General features: G+C 47.6%; 1 protein-coding gene across 3 annotated transcripts in view; it reads left to right on the plus strand.

Moving 5' to 3' along the window:
* The window catches only part of ANXA3 (annexin A3), a 42,339-nt gene that overhangs the window by 15,058 nt on the left and 9,506 nt on the right, over positions 1 to 17,775 (plus strand). For all 3 annotated transcript variants that reach the window (XM_084855431.1, XM_084855430.1, XM_084855429.1), the window contains exons 3-8: positions 3,324 to 3,411; positions 4,372 to 4,466; positions 5,978 to 6,091; positions 7,818 to 7,908; positions 11,976 to 12,055; positions 14,870 to 14,926. In XM_084855431.1, the coding sequence (XP_084711557.1) occupies positions 3,324 to 3,411; positions 4,372 to 4,466; positions 5,978 to 6,091; positions 7,818 to 7,908; positions 11,976 to 12,055; positions 14,870 to 14,926 (525 nt within the window). The remainder of the gene's footprint in view (positions 1 to 3,323; positions 3,412 to 4,371; positions 4,467 to 5,977; positions 6,092 to 7,817; positions 7,909 to 11,975; positions 12,056 to 14,869; positions 14,927 to 17,775) is intronic.

The raw sequence follows: 17,775 nt of genomic DNA on the forward strand, positions 1-17,775 counted from the left end.
GCCAGATGAGATCTTAAAAGCCAGATGTGGGTCTGGGCAGGATTTCCAGAGGCTGCTGACCTTGGTGCTTCTCACCCATCCTTGTCCCTCCCAAGTAACTAGCAGAAGAATGATTAATGTAACACAAGCATAACGACAACACACAGACACATTTTTAATTTGCGTAATGTGCAGGTGTTGCACAATTCAGCCACGCTGGATAGTGTGAGTTGTTTGTCTTGCTGTAGAGCTTTTGATTTTCTTCTTAATGTGCCTCTGGTATCCCTCAACTTCCCATCCCATATGCCTCTCCAATACCTCTGTCCTTAAAAAAAAAAAAAAAAATTATACTGTGCAGACGGAGACCATTATTACATCAAGCCCATCTATAATAATAAAAAGGATCTCTGTCTATCCGTCAGCACCATAGTGCCAAGAGTGTGACATCTAGACACCTGAAAGGTGGCATGCCTATTAAGGACACCCTAGGAGTGTGCACCTCAGGGTTATTTTGTTTTTAAAATGCATTAATTAATTTCAGTTCATTTAAAAGTGTCCACGTGGCTGAAGCTTGTAGTAACGTCTTCAGCCATGAGGAGGAGACTTCCCTAACTAGCACACAGCTTTGCAGCCCACACAGTTTGAAACCAGGGGAGAGTAGTAGTCCAAGGGACATATGCCTACCACTTCCCCTCTGCTGTGGAGCAACCCCTGTTCAGAGGAATGGAGTGGGGAGACCAACCTCTCTGGGGATTCTAGGGGTGCATCATGACAGGGGCCATGACTAGGGGTGCCAGCAGACATGCCTTCACTCAGACGGGGCAAGCACAGTGGGTCCGACTCTGACAGCTGCGTGCATTTGCTTCGAAGCTTTGCTGTATCAAGCTAAGGGCTATTCCAACCTGTGCAAAGCCAGGTCCATTTGCTAGTAAGAACATAAGAAGAGCCATGCTGGATCAGACCAGGATTCTGGTCCCACAGTGCCTGTAGGAATCCCACAAGCAGCATATGAGCACAATAGCACCATCTTCTCATGTTCCCCAGCAACTGGCATTCAGAGGCACACCGCCTCTGATACTAGGAGCCATTGATAGCCTTCTCCTCCAGTGATTTGCTGAATCCCTTGGCAACAGTTCTTGAGGGCCTTGGGCAAGGGGTGTGTCCTCTCCTTTTTTTTAATCATGAAATTTTATTTCATTTCATAATAAAATTAACAAAATACAGGCAACAAAAAGAAGAATGCACATAATAATACATCAAAATCACTAAAGAAACAAAGGAATTCACTAATTATAAACCTTCGTCTATAACTGATATGCTTATGGAACATCTACTTAAACATGGCCTAAGTTGGAGCTCAACACCTAATGAAAGTAAACATACAAGCACTGCAGCATATAAAAGGAGCATGTGCGAGTGTCTGTCATTTTGTGTGTATGTGTGTATTATTCAGAAAAAAATATAGGCAACTCTTCTTGGTTGGAATTTGATCAAAGGTTTGAAGAGCTGCAACACAGGAAATGAGTGGAAACCATGGTGCCATAATATCCTTGTTTGAGCTAGGATTGCTTGCTCACTGCACCTCCTGAGTAAGTTTATACATACTCATAGACTGGGCTCACATGATTGCAGGGGTAAAAGAAGCCATCAGGGCTTCTCCCGCTGGCCCCATGCGTACCGCACGCACACCAGTTGTTTACTTAAGTACCCGCGCTGCAGCATGGGTTGGTGTGTCATCCGAACCTGGCATGCGCGGGGTGTGTGGCTTCATACCGACCCCACAACCCCTACTGCATGTCGTGGGTTGTAGGGTGGGTACGAAGCCAGTGCACTGCACACTGGGTTATAGAATCATAGAACCAAAAAACAGTAGGATTGGAAGGCACCTAGAAGACCATCAAGTCCAAGTCAAAGCATCCCTGACAGATGGCTGTCCAGCCTCATCTTGAATGCCTCCAGTGTGAGAGAGCCCACCACCTCCCTAGGGAATTGGCTCCACTGTCTATTGCTCTTAACAGTCAGGAAGTTTTTCCTGATGTTCAGCCAGAATCTGGCGTCCTGCCACTTGAGCCCATGATTCCGTGTCCTGCACTCTGGGATGACCAAGAAGAGATCCTGGCCTTCCTCTCTGTGACAACCTTTCAAGTCCTTGAAGAGCTATCATATCTCCCCTCAGCCTTCTCTTCTCAAGGCTAAACATGCCCAGTTCTTTCAGTCTCTCCTCATAGGGCTTTGTTCCCAGTCCCGTGATCATCTTTGTTGCCCTCCTCTGAACCTTTTCCAGTTCATCTGCATCCTTCAGGTTCGGATGACATGCCAACCTGCATTGCAGAGTAAGCGATTATGTAAACAACTGGTGTGCTTGTGGTACACATGGGGCCAGTGGGAGAAACCATGACGGCTTCTTTTACCCCCCGTGATTGTGTGAACCCAGCCAGTGTCCTAAATTTTTTCAATCCAGTGCTCCTTAGTTGGTTGCTTTGGAGACTTCCAATAACATGCGAGGCATAACTTTGCAGCTGTATACAATTGCTTAAGAAGGTCTTTATGCAGGAATCCAGGATCATTAGGTTCAAAAAGATGAAGCTACATTGCTTTAGGAGTTACCAATGGTCGAACATGAAGAAATTCTTGACAGTAATCAGCAACCATGTTCCAAAACTCCTGTTCTGTTTGGCCTATCCTGCTACCTGCAATCTTTTTTTACTGGAGATGCTGGTGATTGAACCTGGTGCCTTAGACATGCAGAGTATGTGCTCTGCATCTGAACTTCAGTCCCTTTCCTACTAATTTTGCACTTTGTGGGTTTCTTAAGCCTTAAACCAGTGGTGTGTGTTTGCTGTACAACACCCTGTTCTGTGGTTTCTTGAGGCTGAAAGCTGGTAGCAGGATCAAGGTAGGAAGAAAGCAGGACTTTGGATAGCTCCCAAGTGGGTCCTGCTGGCTAGAACTACTAGGACAATAGGAGGATGTTGTCTCAGCAGGGAGCTGTAGCCAACTGAAGTCTTATGTAGGCTGACAGGACCTGTAGTGTGGTCAGCTGCACCCCTCTTGGAGGAACTGACTGGACTGTTAATGATCCCTTGCCTGATTTTGTAGCCTGAGACTACTGTGGGGCTGGGGATATGGAGATCCTGCTGGGATTCATCCTCTGAGCTGGAGGGCAATGGCAGGGCTGTGTCCTCTGGCCAGGCAGGCCCTGAGCAAGGCACTGACTGTCCTACCATGAAGGAAGTAGCCTTTGCCTCATCCTCATCAGAATCATCTGCTACACACTGGGAGGTGTGAGGCCTGGGGGTCATATTGTACAATCTGACACTTACTTTCCATCTCTCTCTTCTTAGGTTGGCACTAGGGGAACGATACGGGATTACCCTGGCTTCAATGCGACAAGAGATGCTGAGGCAATTCGGAAAGCAATTAAGGGAATAGGTAAATGGTTCCCTTGGCCCTTGACCCAATAATTATTTGCTATGGGATGGGCGATAAAGGCGTCTTGAGGCTCAGTTGCCAGCCCACGTTGTAACTCTTAAAAATCAATAAACTGTTACCAATTTATTATTACATTTCTATCCTGCCTTTTTTCCTCTTGCAAGGAATCCAAGGCAGCTTACATGGCCCTCCTCCTCTCCATTTTATCCTCACAACAACCCTGTGAGGTAGGTTAGGTTGAGTGTCAGTGACTGGCCCAAAGTTACCCAGTGAGCTTCATGGCCAAGTAGGCACTAGAACTTGGATCTCCCGAGTTCCCACTCCAACACTCTAACTGCTACGCCATACTGGTTCTCAGAATATTGGGATAGCCACCTCCTGTAGCTAATCCCCAGCATCAGGTATTCAGAGAGACACTGCCTCATTAGAGGCTTTTAGTCAGACACTGGATGGACACCTGTGAGGGATGCTGTAGCAATGGTTTTCCTGCATCAGTGGAGGGGTGGGTGGGGATGGACTAGATGACCTTTGAGGTCCCTTCCAATGCTGCAATTCTGTGATCTTCCCATTATGGCCACTAGCTGTAGACAGAGCCTCTTCTGTGAGTTAGTTGACCTCTTAAAGAGCCGTCTAACCTAGACACTGTCACAGAAGTGCCAGCGGCTGGTTATCGTACCGAGGCTCCGACTGGTGTCTGTTTCTGCCAACCATGCAGTGTTGCCCCAGCAAGGAATCAGTAGCATCCAGTCCTGCGTAGCCCAGCTCATTCAGAATGCCTGTTATCAGGATGAGGTTGCTAAGGAAAACTTGACAGTGGGTATCAACAATGGAGATATTTCTGTAGCATTCTAGTTTGCAATGGGTTTATTGCTCGTCATCAGGGTGCAAATGCAAAGCTTTTCACTTGGGAGCTCAGGCACTTTTAAGTTGACTTTCTTTTTCTTTGGGGTGTAAATTTAGGCACAGATGAAAAAACGCTGATCGACATCCTTACAGGGAGATCCAGTGCTCAGCGACAGCTGATCGCTAGAGAGTACAAGGCAGCGGCGGGAAAGGTAAGGTTTAGGAAATACGGTTTGGCAGGAAAGCGCTCCATCCTTGCAGGCTGGCTCTTAATTGGAGGCCAACCTCAATTTAAATGCAGCCGCTGATTTGTCACAATGATTGACTTGCCCCCCTTGGTTCTGCTGCTGGGGAAAGAGATGTCACGGCCTCTCTCCAGAAAGGCGAAAGGAGCCGGGGGAAACAGTTCAGCCTTCCCCAAGGTAGTGCCCTCCAGATGTGTTGGACTGCAATGCCTATCATTCCCAGCCAGCATGGCCATTAGCCATGCTGGCTGGGTATGACAGAAGCTGTAGTCCAACACATCTGGGGGCGGCAGCATGTTGGCTGGGCATGATGGGAGTTGCAGCCTGACATCCGGAGGGCACCAGCATGCTGGCTGCGAATTATGGGAGTTGTACTGACTGCTCATTGGAAGGACAGATACTGAAGCTGAAGCTGCAATATTTTGGCCACCTAATGCGAAGAGAAAACTCCCTGGGAAAGACCCTGATGCTGGGAAAGATTGAAGGCAAAAGGAGAAGGGGACGGCAGAGGATGAGATGGCTAGATAGCATCACTGATGCAATGAATATGGACTTGAGCACACTCCGGGAGAGAGCGCAGGACAGGAAGGCCTGGCGTGCTGTGGTCCACGGGGTCACGAAGAGTCGGACATGACTGAACGACTGAACAACAACAAAGTCTCACACATCTGGAGGGCACCAGCACGCTGGCTACAAATGAAGGGAGTTATAGTCTGACACCTGGAGGGCACCAGCATGCTGGCTGCGAATTATGGGAGTTGTAGTCTGACACCTCCGGAGGGCACCAGGTTGGGGGAAACTAGTATAGTTGATGGAATGTCAGACCGGGAGGACTAAAGCCCGCGCTCAGCCGTGAAGCTCGCCACAAGTCGTGTTGTCTCATCCCGATGCACCTTGCAGGTTTCTTATGATGGTCTAGTGGGGGTTTGTGACGGTCCAGCATCCCCGTCCTGAGAGGGACAGATCAGCATCCAGAACGCAGCAGTGTGGTACAGCATGCGGAGATGAAGTTCCATGGAAGGAATGGCAAAGGGTGCAGTCGGACGTAGGGCTGGATCGGGACGTGCAGCATGCCTGCTGGCCGTGGTCGGGGTGCTGCGTGCTGCTTCGCGTTGAGCAGGAGAGGTCGGGGCTCTTCAGTTCTGAGGGAGATGGTGGTCTAGTTCTCGCTGTGTTTGGACTGTACCGTTTCAGAGTGTAGGTGGGGCTCACATGATGAAATGCTCCTCCACACATATGGATTCCCTCCATATAGAAATTTGTATGTCAAAGAGAACTCTTCTCCTTGACAGCTAGTTTTCTAAGTGCAAGGAACCTTTAAATATAGAGGAGCATCCAGTCATCAGACACGCCCCCCCCCTTCCCAGACATGCAGTCTGCAGTGGCACGGTCCAGACACGGGTTTAGACAGCCCCCAGGAGCCTGTATAGGATTTTTGGCAGTGAAAAGTATTCACAGCTCCATTTCTTTTTTTAAAGGAACTGAAAGATGCCTTGAAGGGTGATCTGTCAGGCAATTTGGAGTGTGTAATGGTGGCTCTTGTAACACCTCCAGCAGTGTTTGATGCTAAACAACTCAAGAAATCCATGAAAGTAAGTCTGCAGAGATGCCATTGCTTCTTCTGTTGTTTACTCATTGACAAATTCAGCCTGCCATGTTTACTCATCTGGTGCTCGTTTGAGAAAATAGAGATTGCCATATGATACTGAGAGAATGTCCCATTTCAAAAGCAATTATCTCAATATAGCCGCTTTGGGTTGAGATCCCCCTCCCCCCCAAAAAAAGAGGCACATGGATATGGGAGATGCAACCCCATACCTAACTGGAGCTCTGCTTGCTATTTTCCTTGCAGCAGTCATCACTTAATGAAGAGACAACCCACTTCATAAACCAAGCAGCGGCTAGCTTCTTCAGCAGTTGTAATGGCTGCAAAGGAAGCAGCAAGCAGAGTTACCGCTCTCCATTCCAGTACCTCTGACGTTATGTCTCTTGTTTGGATCTCGGTCCTAGTGTACACACAGGTGATGTGATACATACCTGGAATTTTGTCCATGCAGGGACTGTCGCATTTGTGCCAGTGATGTGGCATGCTTCACATGCACTGTAAAGATCTTGTTTTGGGGCCATCAACACTTCACCCTTTCACACAGAGCAGCTCAGTTTTAAAATCCATATATTTAAGCAGCAGTTAATGTACTGATCAATTAATTGACCAGTGCTTTCAGCCCCCACTTTTAGCCGTTTACACCATTAACCAACAGTTATCTGATGCTTACATTAATCAGGATAGGAGCAATCGAGCTACTCTTAAGTCTCAGTTGTTTAAGTGAAAAAGTAAGCACTTAAGGGCACAATCCCATGCATGTTTAGCCAGAAAAGAGTCCTACAATTCCTCTGGGGAATGCTGGAAGTTGTAGGATATTTTCTGTCCAAACATACATGGGATTGTGCCTTTAATCTCTCATATTGAAATCAGTTTAAGAATTTGTACAGTTCCAGTCACCACACCTAAAAAAGATATTGTAGAGCTGGAAAAAGTGCAGAAAAGGGCAACTAAAATGATCAAGGGGCTAGAGCATCTCCCCTTGGAAGAAAGGAGGGGAAGGGGAGACATGATAGAGGTGTACAAAATTATACATTGGAGAATGTGTGGAGAATGCGGATAGGGAGACATTTTTCTCCCTCTCTCGAAATACTAGAACCTGACGGGGTCATCCTATGAAACTGATTGGTGGAGATTCAGGACAGATAAAAGGAAGTTCTTCACACAGCACATATTTAAACGATGGAATTCGCTACCACAAGATGTAATGATGGCCACCAGTTTGGATGGCTTTAGAAGGGGGTTGGACAAATTCCTGGAGGAAAAGGCTATCAATGGCTACTAGTCTTGATGGCTATGTGCTACCTCCAGTACCAGAGGCAGTGAGCCTGTGTACACCACTTGCTGGGGAACATGGGTGGCAGGGTGCTGTTGTACTCATGCCCTGCTTGTGGGTTTCCCATAGGCAGCTGGCTAGCCACTGTGCGAACAGAATGCTGGACTGGATGGACCCTTGGTCTGATCCAGCAGGGCTCTTCTTGTGTTCTTAACTTACAAGTTCCTAGCTTGGCTGGGTTGTGTTTCTCTCTCTCTCTCTCTCTCTCTCTCTCTTTCTCCTGCTTCTGGGTTTTAATATCACTTTCAACATTTTATCTTGCTTAAAAATTTTCACTAGACTGTTGCAGCTTCTTTTGTAGTTTGCTACGTGATGTATCCGCAAAGAACTCTATAATGAAACCTCCTCTTAATATGACTCTTCCGCCCCGCTTCCCCAGGGGTCTGGAACAGATGAGAAGGCGCTTATCGAGATCCTTGCCTCCAGGACCAGCAAGCAAATGAAAGAAGTCTCCCAGGCATATTATACAGGTAACGATAGTTTTGACTGGATGAGTATTAGACCCCAAAGTCATGTCCCTAAGGAGAGTCTAAAACTGCAGGCACCTGTGTTCATCCATCCATCCATCTCTCTGACTCGGTTCACACGATCGCCAGCACGGTTAACAAGCCACAGTGGCTTGTCAACCACACTGCTTGTGCCAGTCATGTCCCAGCCCGATTTGCTTAATTACCCTCGCCAGTGTGGCTTACCATTGTTGCAGAACCCAGAACTGCAACACCATGTCTTCTGAACCCAGTGAAGGTGAGTGGTTAACAAACTACCCAGAACCCATGGCTTGTTAACTGCCCAGTGATTGTACAACCCAGCCCCATCTCTCTCTCGCTTTTAACCATGCTGCGTGTGCTGGTCACATGCTGGCTGATCTACAGTCATTATGTCTGAACCCGGTGAGGGTGAGTCATGGGTGGTTTGGTAATCACCCCAGCCATTCAGCTTTGCTAGGGATGTTGGAGAAATCCGTTTTGGGGGAGGGGTTTGACGGGTTTTCCTGGGTTCAGTCCCCTGGGCTTCTTTCCGGTTTCTGCTGCAGTGCCCCACTTGGTCTGCAGCAAGTTGGGCCAATTCACAGATTTTCCAGGCATTTTGTGCATTATTTCCTCTGGTTCTGCAATTTGGGCAAATTTCTGAGCAATTTGGGCAAATTCAGCCATAATTTGTGCAAATCGCTCGGAAAATTGTGCAGATTGCTCAGAAAATTTTCATATTGCTCAGAAATTTGCCCAAATTGCAGAATCTGTAAAAAAATGTGCAAAAAAAGTTTCCAGTGTTTGGGGGAAAGCCTGCAGCTCACAAATGCAAATTGTCATACACACTGTGGAATTCCATCAAGTCAAAAAAGAACTGGATTTCCCAGCGATGGACATCCCTAATCATCACCAGATTCAGACAGCACAACAAGCTGTGCTGGCAAGGGTAATTATGTAAATCAGCCGGCATCCAATTGGCATACACATAATGAGCCGCCATGGCTTATTAACCACCCTGCGTTCATGCGAACCAGCCTACTGTGAGGATTGCAGCTTAGCTGAGAGGGAACAGGGAAGCCGGCAAGAGTGGCAGACGATGTCAGTATCCCTGCTAATCAAAAAGAGCTGGTGCTTTGACTCTATGAGCCCTGGTGCCATGACACCATTGGCTATGAATCTCTTTTCTTGGTGGTTATATTGTCTGCACCAGCCGGTGGAGGCTGGTGGCTTCGATGTCAATGGGATGGTGAATCCAGTCTGGGTTTTAGTCCGAACTCTAAAGGAGCTGTCCAAGGCGTGGATGAAAGCGCCTTGGGTAGCTCCTTGAGACTTCTGACTGGTTCTGACTGAAACCTGGAGCAGATTCACGACTCCTTCAACATCGGAGCCACCAGCTTCCACTGGCACCTGCCGCCAAGCCTATGGCTTGTTTTGGGAAGAGCGATTGCCGGCACTTTCTGTTAGACCTTCTCCAGCTAAACACAATCCTGACAAAGCCCCTTTGAAACCAATGCAACAAATGAGCCACAATGAACTTGCATCCCATGTACTTTGTTTCAGCTGACTAGAGCTGGATTGTGGCCTGCTTGCCAGAAAGCTTGGCAGTCGCTCCCCTTACACTCTCTGCAACCCCTCCCAAAATTGCTTTAGTTTTGAGAGGTGGTTTCTGGAAAGGGTCCTGCTGCGTTTCAGGAAGAAGAACTGCTGAGCTAGCGAGAAGCTGAATAAGATGGATTGGAGAGCTTAACGCTGCCAGCCCAGCGAAGTCTATACTTGGGAGTAGGCGCAGCTCGTGCGTAGCAACGGAGCGGTGGCTCTGATTAATATCTGGAAGATTTATGGCTTTTTTCCTGGTGAGATGGATACAGCCCAGCCCTGGGAGTAGATTTAGCGTCCTGCTCCAGTACATTGTATTCTACTGGGGAGCCGTGCCAGCAGAGCAAAGCAAATAAACAGAGTTCGAAGAACAAGCTTACGGAGCCACGCTGGACTTGTCCAGAAACCTCTTTGCCCAGCTGGCACTGTGAGTGAATGATCGCCAGTTAATTGTTCGGCGGCGTCCTCTAAAGCAACTCTGATGTAGCAGGCTGGACTGCAAAGGCCTGATCAATGCTCAACATGTTTGCTTAGCACTTTCCATGGTCTGGAGCATTTCGCATCCCTTGGGTTGAATCCAGGATCTCCCTATTGTTGACGGAAGGTGCCTCTGCCCATAGAAGTTGCCTCTGCCCGATTTTCAGGGATATCCGCCTTTCCCCCCCTCACACCACAGCTCACCCCATTCAGCAGGGTCCCCCGGCCCTTTGTTTGGCATTTTCGGGGGGCTGGAGGGGCTGCTGTGGGGAGGAGGGGGGCAGAATAGTCTGCTTCTGCCAGCTCACTTGCAGATGCCAAAATCCGGATCTGACCTTGTAAAGGTGGTTAGTACTAGTATCCCCTATGCTGCAAGTGGGGTTACTGAGGCAGAAAGAGGGCTGGTTTGCACGATCACAAGGAAAATAAGCCTTATTTCCACCACTGCACATGCCAGTCATATGCCAGCTGGATTTCCCTAATTACCCTCACCAGGGCAGCTTGCCATGTTGTCTGACCCTGGGCGGCCTGGCTTGTTTGGGCGGGGGGGTGGGCTGATGGGCAGCAACCCCTAAATAACCCAACAACAGCCCATGGGTTAATTGAGGGTTGCTGTCCCTGCAAACAAGCCATGCCACCTGGGTTCAGGCAACATGGCAAGCCGCATCAGCGAGGGCAGTTAGGGAAATTTGGCCAGGACGTGCAGTGGGGTTAACAAGCCGCGATCGTGCAAACTGGGTCAGCGTGGCTTGCGCAGGGTCACCTATCAAGTTCATAGCCGGAGGAGAGTCGAACCATGGACTTTCTGATCTGTAGCTCTTATTAGTAATGATTCTTTGGAGACTTCAGTTCACCTGGGATTGAACCCGAGACCTTTTGCATGCAAAGGAGGTGCTGTCCCACTGAGCTACAGCTCCTCCCAATTGTTTTTCAGTGTCCCAAAATAAACAAACTACTCACTGAACATGAAGAATGGAAAGAGATTCAAAATCTTTCCAGCCTTCACATTTCACAGTCCAGATTTTGATGCTGAAATTTGATCCCACCCCCTTCTTTGAAAAAAAGGGGGGGGAATCAAATCAAAGTTGATTTTCCTCCAACCCCCTTGATCTTCAGATTTTGGTACTGACATTTGATGTCAAAATGTGCTTGTTTTTGGTTGGTTCATCAACTTAGGGCGCAAAACATGCATAGGATTGCACCCTTAACCATTTCCTTGAATGGCTGAATGAAACTTGCAATTGCATTTCATCAGCCGAGCATCAGATATTGTCAAAATATCTGATGGACATGATGGACATTCAGAGAATTTGGAGTGTGGATTTTGTTTTAGCTTTCCAGTATTACCTGAAGTCCTGTTAATTTCAATGGCTCTACTCTTGAGTATGACTAAATCTGGATCCAACCTGAGAAATGGAACCAGTGTGGTAGCAAACTTTTAACTGAACCAAACAGTGTTTATGGGCATAATCCTATGCATGTTTAGACAGAAAAAAAAATCCTACAACTCCCAGCATGCCCCAGCCAGCTAGGTGGGAGTTGTAGGACTTTTTTCTGTCTAAACATGCATAGGATTGAACCTTAAGATTTTGAAAACGCGCCTTCTGTTATGGGGCAGTCTCCCTGCACACTGCTCTCACATGGGCTGGATGTTTGATTTTGGTGAGAGGCCCCTATGTGAGGCCGTGTGTTGGTGCTCCCGTGACCTTAACAAGACTTCGGGTGAAGACTGTTTGGCCAGGGCATTTGTAATAGACCAGCCTTCCCCAATCTGGTGCTCTCCAGATGTCCTAGACTGCAACTCCCATCATTCCAATGGCCATGCTGTCTGGGAATTATGGGAGTTGCAGTCTGACACACCTGAAGGACATCAGGTTGAGGGAGGCTGTAAGATATATTGGCCTGTGCAACTCACATACTGTATTCCTCATTGCATTTGGTTTGGGTGTAGGGGGCTGATTTCTTGTTTGTTGGGGTTCTCTTCTTGTTTACAGTTTACAAGAAGAGCCTTGGGGACGACATCAGCTCCGACACATCCGGCGACTTCCGAAAAGCCCTGTTAACTTTGGCAGACGTAAGAGATCGTTCAGAGTATCTGTGTAATGCCTTGCCCGTTCACAGCTGGATTGGGACGCCACCATTCCCGAGTCAATGAGTTTATTCTTTGTATTAATTAGTAGTTTTACTTCTTTGGCCTGCAGGTGCTCGTTCCAGTAGCTTGTCTCGCCACTAGCCAGTCCAAGGGTGGGAAGAAGGTAGACCTGGATCTACTGGTAGATCTCAGGGTGATCTGCCATAGATCAAGAAGTGTTTGACTCCCAAGCAATTCACAATCACAGCAACAAAATGTCTCTGCCCGCCTACATTGCACCCTAAATTTTACCTCTGAATCGAAGAAAGCTTGGGGTATCCAGGTAGGATTTTGTGTGTGGATTGACCATGAACTCCACTCAATTCTGGCACCCAGAACAAATTCCTGGGCTCAGCATTTTTTCACTCTATGTGGAACCTTGGTGGTGGACCTTGGTATTCTAGTAATAAAAGCAAAGTAGATTTTACAAGCCTGAAGTCTCCCCCCCCCCACCGGGCTAGGGGCAAGTGTTGGGACCACATCCTGTGGTCCCTGTTGCCAGGGAACGCTCAGTCTGGGTTGAGTACCAGCTGAGGAAGCATGTTCAGAGAGGGAGGGTCATGTGACTACTCCCAACAAATGCTGAGCCCTGCAGTTGTGCCGGCTTTTATCATTGTTCGCAGTGGCACTGATAAATGCCCCATTCTTCATAGGCTTTTTAACGAATGCTAAGCCCAGCTCTGAAAGTAGCCAGGCTGCCTTTGCTTCTTCTGCCCCCCTCTCTCTCGGTGCTCTATAACCATAAGGTCCTGTTATCACTGGTGGTATAAGTATCGTGCCAACGGCATTTTGTTCCTTAATAGAATGTGTATTCTTCTACTTCTGGAGGAGTAAATCAGGCCAGCTGACATAGAGTAGAAAGATTATGGCCAGTAATAATTGGAAGGCTCTTGTGTTAGAGGTGCAAAAACCTAGGCCCAGAGGCCAAATCCAGCCTGCCTGGGGTCCCAATCTGTTCCTCCAAGTCTCCCAGATGGCCACATCCCCTTTCCCCTGACCACTGTTTGCTTGGTGGTTTCCCGGCTTTTGTGCAGTCCCCCCCCCCTTCTAAAAGGTTGAAATGCTTCTCTGAAGGCAGGGAGCTTGTCTACATGAAGCATCGTGCCCTTGTGATTCCTAACTCACGCTTGTTTACAGGTCCTTTAGACAACGCTGTGACTCTCCAGTGTCGCTTCTGTTTTTTCAGAGCACTTTCCCATTGTTTTCTTAAAACAGAGAAAATGGGGTATTACTTCTGAAAGTGGTCTTTGTTCTTGGGTATTTATGCTATTCTGCTAGAGCACAGCTCCACCTAGAGGTTATGTAGTGGGAAAGCAGGAAAAGAAATGCTCTTTATGTAGATCTTGGCTCTCAGTTCTGCTATGAAACCAAAAGTAGATACAGCAGCTAACAGCCTCGTGTAGAAAAGCTCTTAGTTACAGGCAGTAAGGGCTTTAAATTAAAATATGCTGGCATTTTGGCCCTGCCCCTTTTGCCTTTAGCCCCACCCACCTCTTTGCCTTTGGCCCTGCCCACCACTGAAAAGTGGCCCCCAAGAGCTTCTCCAAAATGGAGTTCAGCCCTGGGGCCGAAAGAGGTTCAACACCCCTGTATTAGACATATTCCCTTACCGGAGACCAAGGCTGTTGCTCCGAGAAAACTCTGGCTGGCTCTTGGGGGAAACAGGATGCTAGACTAGGTGGACCTTTGGTCCGATCCGGCAAGAGCATGCCCACCGACCTGCCAGGGAGCGACCACGGCCAGAACCATACATTTACAGCAGCAGCGTGGGCAGTGCTTCCTCGCAGATTCTTCCTCTGCTCCTCAGCTTGCACCGCTTCTTCCCAGGAGAGGGATGAGTGTCACGCCGAAGAGGGCGAAGACTTGTTCTCGGTTGCCCCAGAGGACAGGATGAGATCTGGTGGGCTTGCATTACAGGAGGGCAGATTTCGGTTGGACGTTAGGAGAAGCGTCTTGGCAGGAAGAGCAGCTTGATGGTGGAATCAGTTCCGTAGAGCTGTCGGGGATGTTCTAGCTCTGGATTTCCTGCACTGAGCAGGGGTTGGACCAGATGGCCCTTAAGGGTCCCTCCAACTCTGTGATGCTAAGATTGATCAGCACCCCACTGCAGCCTGCAGTGGACCAGAGAGGCCCGGGGGGGGTGCATGGTGCGCCTGACCCTAATCCTTTCACCTTGCGCAAGGCTCTCAGGGACTGGGGAAGCTGCACAGTCTCCTCCCTTCTCAGATGCCCGTGACAATAAAAGGGTTGCACCTGCGGAGGCAGGATGTTTCCTTGAACCTCCCCAGCAGTAGGAGGTGATGGTCGAGCTAACAAGTGTGGGGCAGGGAATCTTCCAACCCGTCTTCGTGGCACGCCTCATGGCCAGTTCAGCTCTTGACCTCTTCCATTGCGTCAAGCAGAGGATTGTGGGGAGGCCCAAGCGAGGATGGGAATGCTCTGCCACGTCTTCCTTTCCTAGCCAAGCGCTGTGAGAGGCCTGCAAGTTTCCTTCAACTGGTCCTTTCCCCCTGCCCCACCCTGCATTTGCTGCTGTGGTGGGCCTGGGCCTACGGACACCTGCTCCACCTGTATACTTACAAGTAAATGGATTGCCCCAGAAATGCCCTAAGTCTCTAGCGCTTTTTTGCAAAGGGAATCCACTCTGTCATGGCTGTTTTCAACTTCCTGTTCGCTTGGATAGCGCCAAGCGGTGCTTAATTGGATTGGAGCTTCCCTTGGGTATTAAAACCTTCCCTCTTCTCAATGTTATTGCAGAGCCGAAGAGATGAAAGTCAGAGAGCGGACGAACAGGTTGCAAAGAAGGATGCACAGGTAAGGGCAGTTTTGAAAGGAGCGAGCCGTGGGTTTCAGTAATTAGAACGTTTTGCAGCTGTTAAAAGGTGTCTTCTGCTTCCTGAACTTGAACTGTAGTAGACAAATCTGCAGGGTGCTGAATGCTCCATCATGCCGTCCTTTTAAAAACATGGGGTGCCTCTCTCCAAAAAAAGGATACCCCCATTCAGTTGGAAGAAAGTGCAGAATAGGGCAATAAAATGGATCCGGGTTAGAGCACCTTCTGTATGAGGAAAGGCTGGAGCATTTGAGAATTTTTGTTTCAAAAAAGAAGACTGTGTCTGCAATCCTGTACACACTTTCCTGGGAGTAAGCTTCATTGGAAGCAATAGGACTTGCATCTGAGTAAATATGCATAGGATCATGGTGTAAAGGTTTATAAAACCTTGATAGAAGTTTACAAAATGATGGAGTATGGAAATTGTAGACTTTTTCTTCTTTTCCAGAACTTGGGGTCACTCACTGAAATTGATTGGCGGGAGATTCAGGACAGACAAAAAGTCCTTCCATATGAACCTGCCCATAATTTATGACCATCAGCAGCAGCCCTGTTATATGTCCCACCACATAGTGAGGCTAGGTTGGTGGGCATTCAGGACAGGGCCTCTTCGATAGTAGCACCCAGTTTGTGGAACTCCTTCCTGAGCTTTAGACAGGCAGGAAAGACTGTTTTGTTCCGTCAGGCTTTTAATGTTGTTTAATGTTCTGTCGCTCTTTAATTTTAATGCCACTTGTGATGTTACACGTCTGCGTATATGAATCTGTGAGTATAATAATGCATTCATGTTATAAGTCTGTGTTTATGGTGAGTAACTCTAGGGTGAGAGTAGAATAAGTGGCCAGAAGAATGGTGGATTTGTGTATGTGTGAAGACTGGCTGAGTGAGTGAGAGGGGGGTGAAGTGTGTGTGCTGTAGAAGCTGGGTGCTGTGCTTGTGGAGTCAGACAGGGATATGATTTGAGATGGGGATCAGCGATAAGGAATTGATGTGTTAAGATTTTGGAAATGGGAGAGAGAGGTCTGTGGTGATTGTGAAGTGTTTGATTTGAGAGCGTGCTCTGGTGTATGGTGTACGTACATTAAGAGTACCATTAAGAGTTGCTTATTTGTGGTTCAACAACTTATTTGATATAACTAATAAAGTTTGTTTAACCAAATCATACGCCTTCTGCTCTTGGCTACGTAAGGGGAAGGTAATAAAGGAAACAATGCAGGTGATGTAGACAGGTGTGTCCTCACAAATAGAGGACTGAGTGTAGGTTGGACCTGAGCCTTAAAGGTCCTGGTGGCCGCGTGATCGTGTGTGGGGAAGGTGTTTCCTGCTTGGGGTGAGAAAGGCCTTAGAGAAGACGTATTCTCACTGGGAAGGGGTAGGAATACCAATCACTCTTGCATTTAATGTATGGGATTTTTTTTGGGTTTTTGCTCCTGTGTTTTTTTTGTTTTGTTTTATGGGAAGTTTGTTAAGTTGTTTTTAATGTTTTTAATTGTACAGCGCCCCAAGTGCCTGGTAGGCAGAGGGTGCGATTTAGAAATGTGACAGATAGATTAATGGAGCTTCCCAGTTCAGGGATAGTATACCTCTAAATATCAGTAGAAGGAGGACAAACAGCAGATAGAGCTACATATTTCCTTCACACCATTGGTTGTGGGCTTCCCAGAAGCATCTAGTTGGTCACTGCTGGAAACAAAATGCTGGACTTTGACGGATCAGATCTAGCAGTGCTGCTCTTGCCTTGTTAAAAACAAAACCCGCTATTCTGGGTCAAGAAAAGCCCATTCTGGATATATCGTATGATTTTAGTTTTCAAACACTGGCTTACTTTTGTGTTGTTTTACTTCTGCACATTATGGAGAGGGGCAAGAACCTATCCAGGGGACTGTCCAAGACTATCTGCAGCTTTGAGGGCTAGAAACTTGCTTTTAAAAATTAAAGCTGAGATTCTCAGGATCCTCTGGCCAGTTTTACAATTTTTCATTTGAAAGGTGTGATTGCAGATTAGGCACAGCCCTACCTGGGAATTGCTTCCTATAAAGCAATACCCATGGAGTTCCCACTGACTTCAACAGGACATGGGCTGGTTTGTATGAACTTTGCTTTTTATTTTATTGTTTTTATTTTTAAATTTATTTTTAAAATTTAAAATGTTTAAAGTTTTAAAATTTTGTTTAATTTTCTATTTTTAATTTTCTATTTTATTTTGACATGGCTAAATTGCCACACACAGCAGCAACCGACCCATGGACTCTTTTTCCCAGCAAACTCTGGAGTCTGTTGAATGATGAAATGTCTGCCTAGATCATGGCCATCCACATCCTGAAGAATCTGGATGACTAAATCTGGATGTGGATGAATTTCATGTTCTGGGCTTGTGATGGAGTCTTTGTAAGATGAGTTTAATGCCCTCCCGAAATCGCTAGCAGCCAGTGGCGTGGTGGAGCCCAGGCTCACAAGAATATGGGGTCAGCCCCTTTTTGTCAGCAGGGATGTAGACGTCACCTGTCATCCTGCTCAACCTTCCCTGCTCCCTCTGAGCTGAGCTGCAGGCTTCACGTTAGCTGGGGGGAAATGAATTTTCCCAACAATAACATATGGTTCCCTGTTGTAATGCAAAGCATTTTGGGGTAGCCTGGCCTTGAATGGGCGATTAGGACCCATTTGCTTTACAAAAGACCTGCTCCTGGTGGAGATGGAAACCGCTAGAACTGCTGTCCTGCATTTTTGGCCTCTCCTGGGGGGTGTGGCTTCAGGAACCATCATGATGAGCGCCTGCACTTCAACATTTACCTCTGCCCTTGGCGGGGGTTGGGAACGTTTCAATGTGCAT

This window comes from Heloderma suspectum, chromosome 5, assembly GCF_057233095.1.
Source record: "Heloderma suspectum isolate Gila_16-S chromosome 5, 16-S_ref, whole genome shotgun sequence".
Classification (NCBI taxonomy): Eukaryota; Metazoa; Chordata; class Lepidosauria; order Squamata; family Helodermatidae; genus Heloderma; species Heloderma suspectum.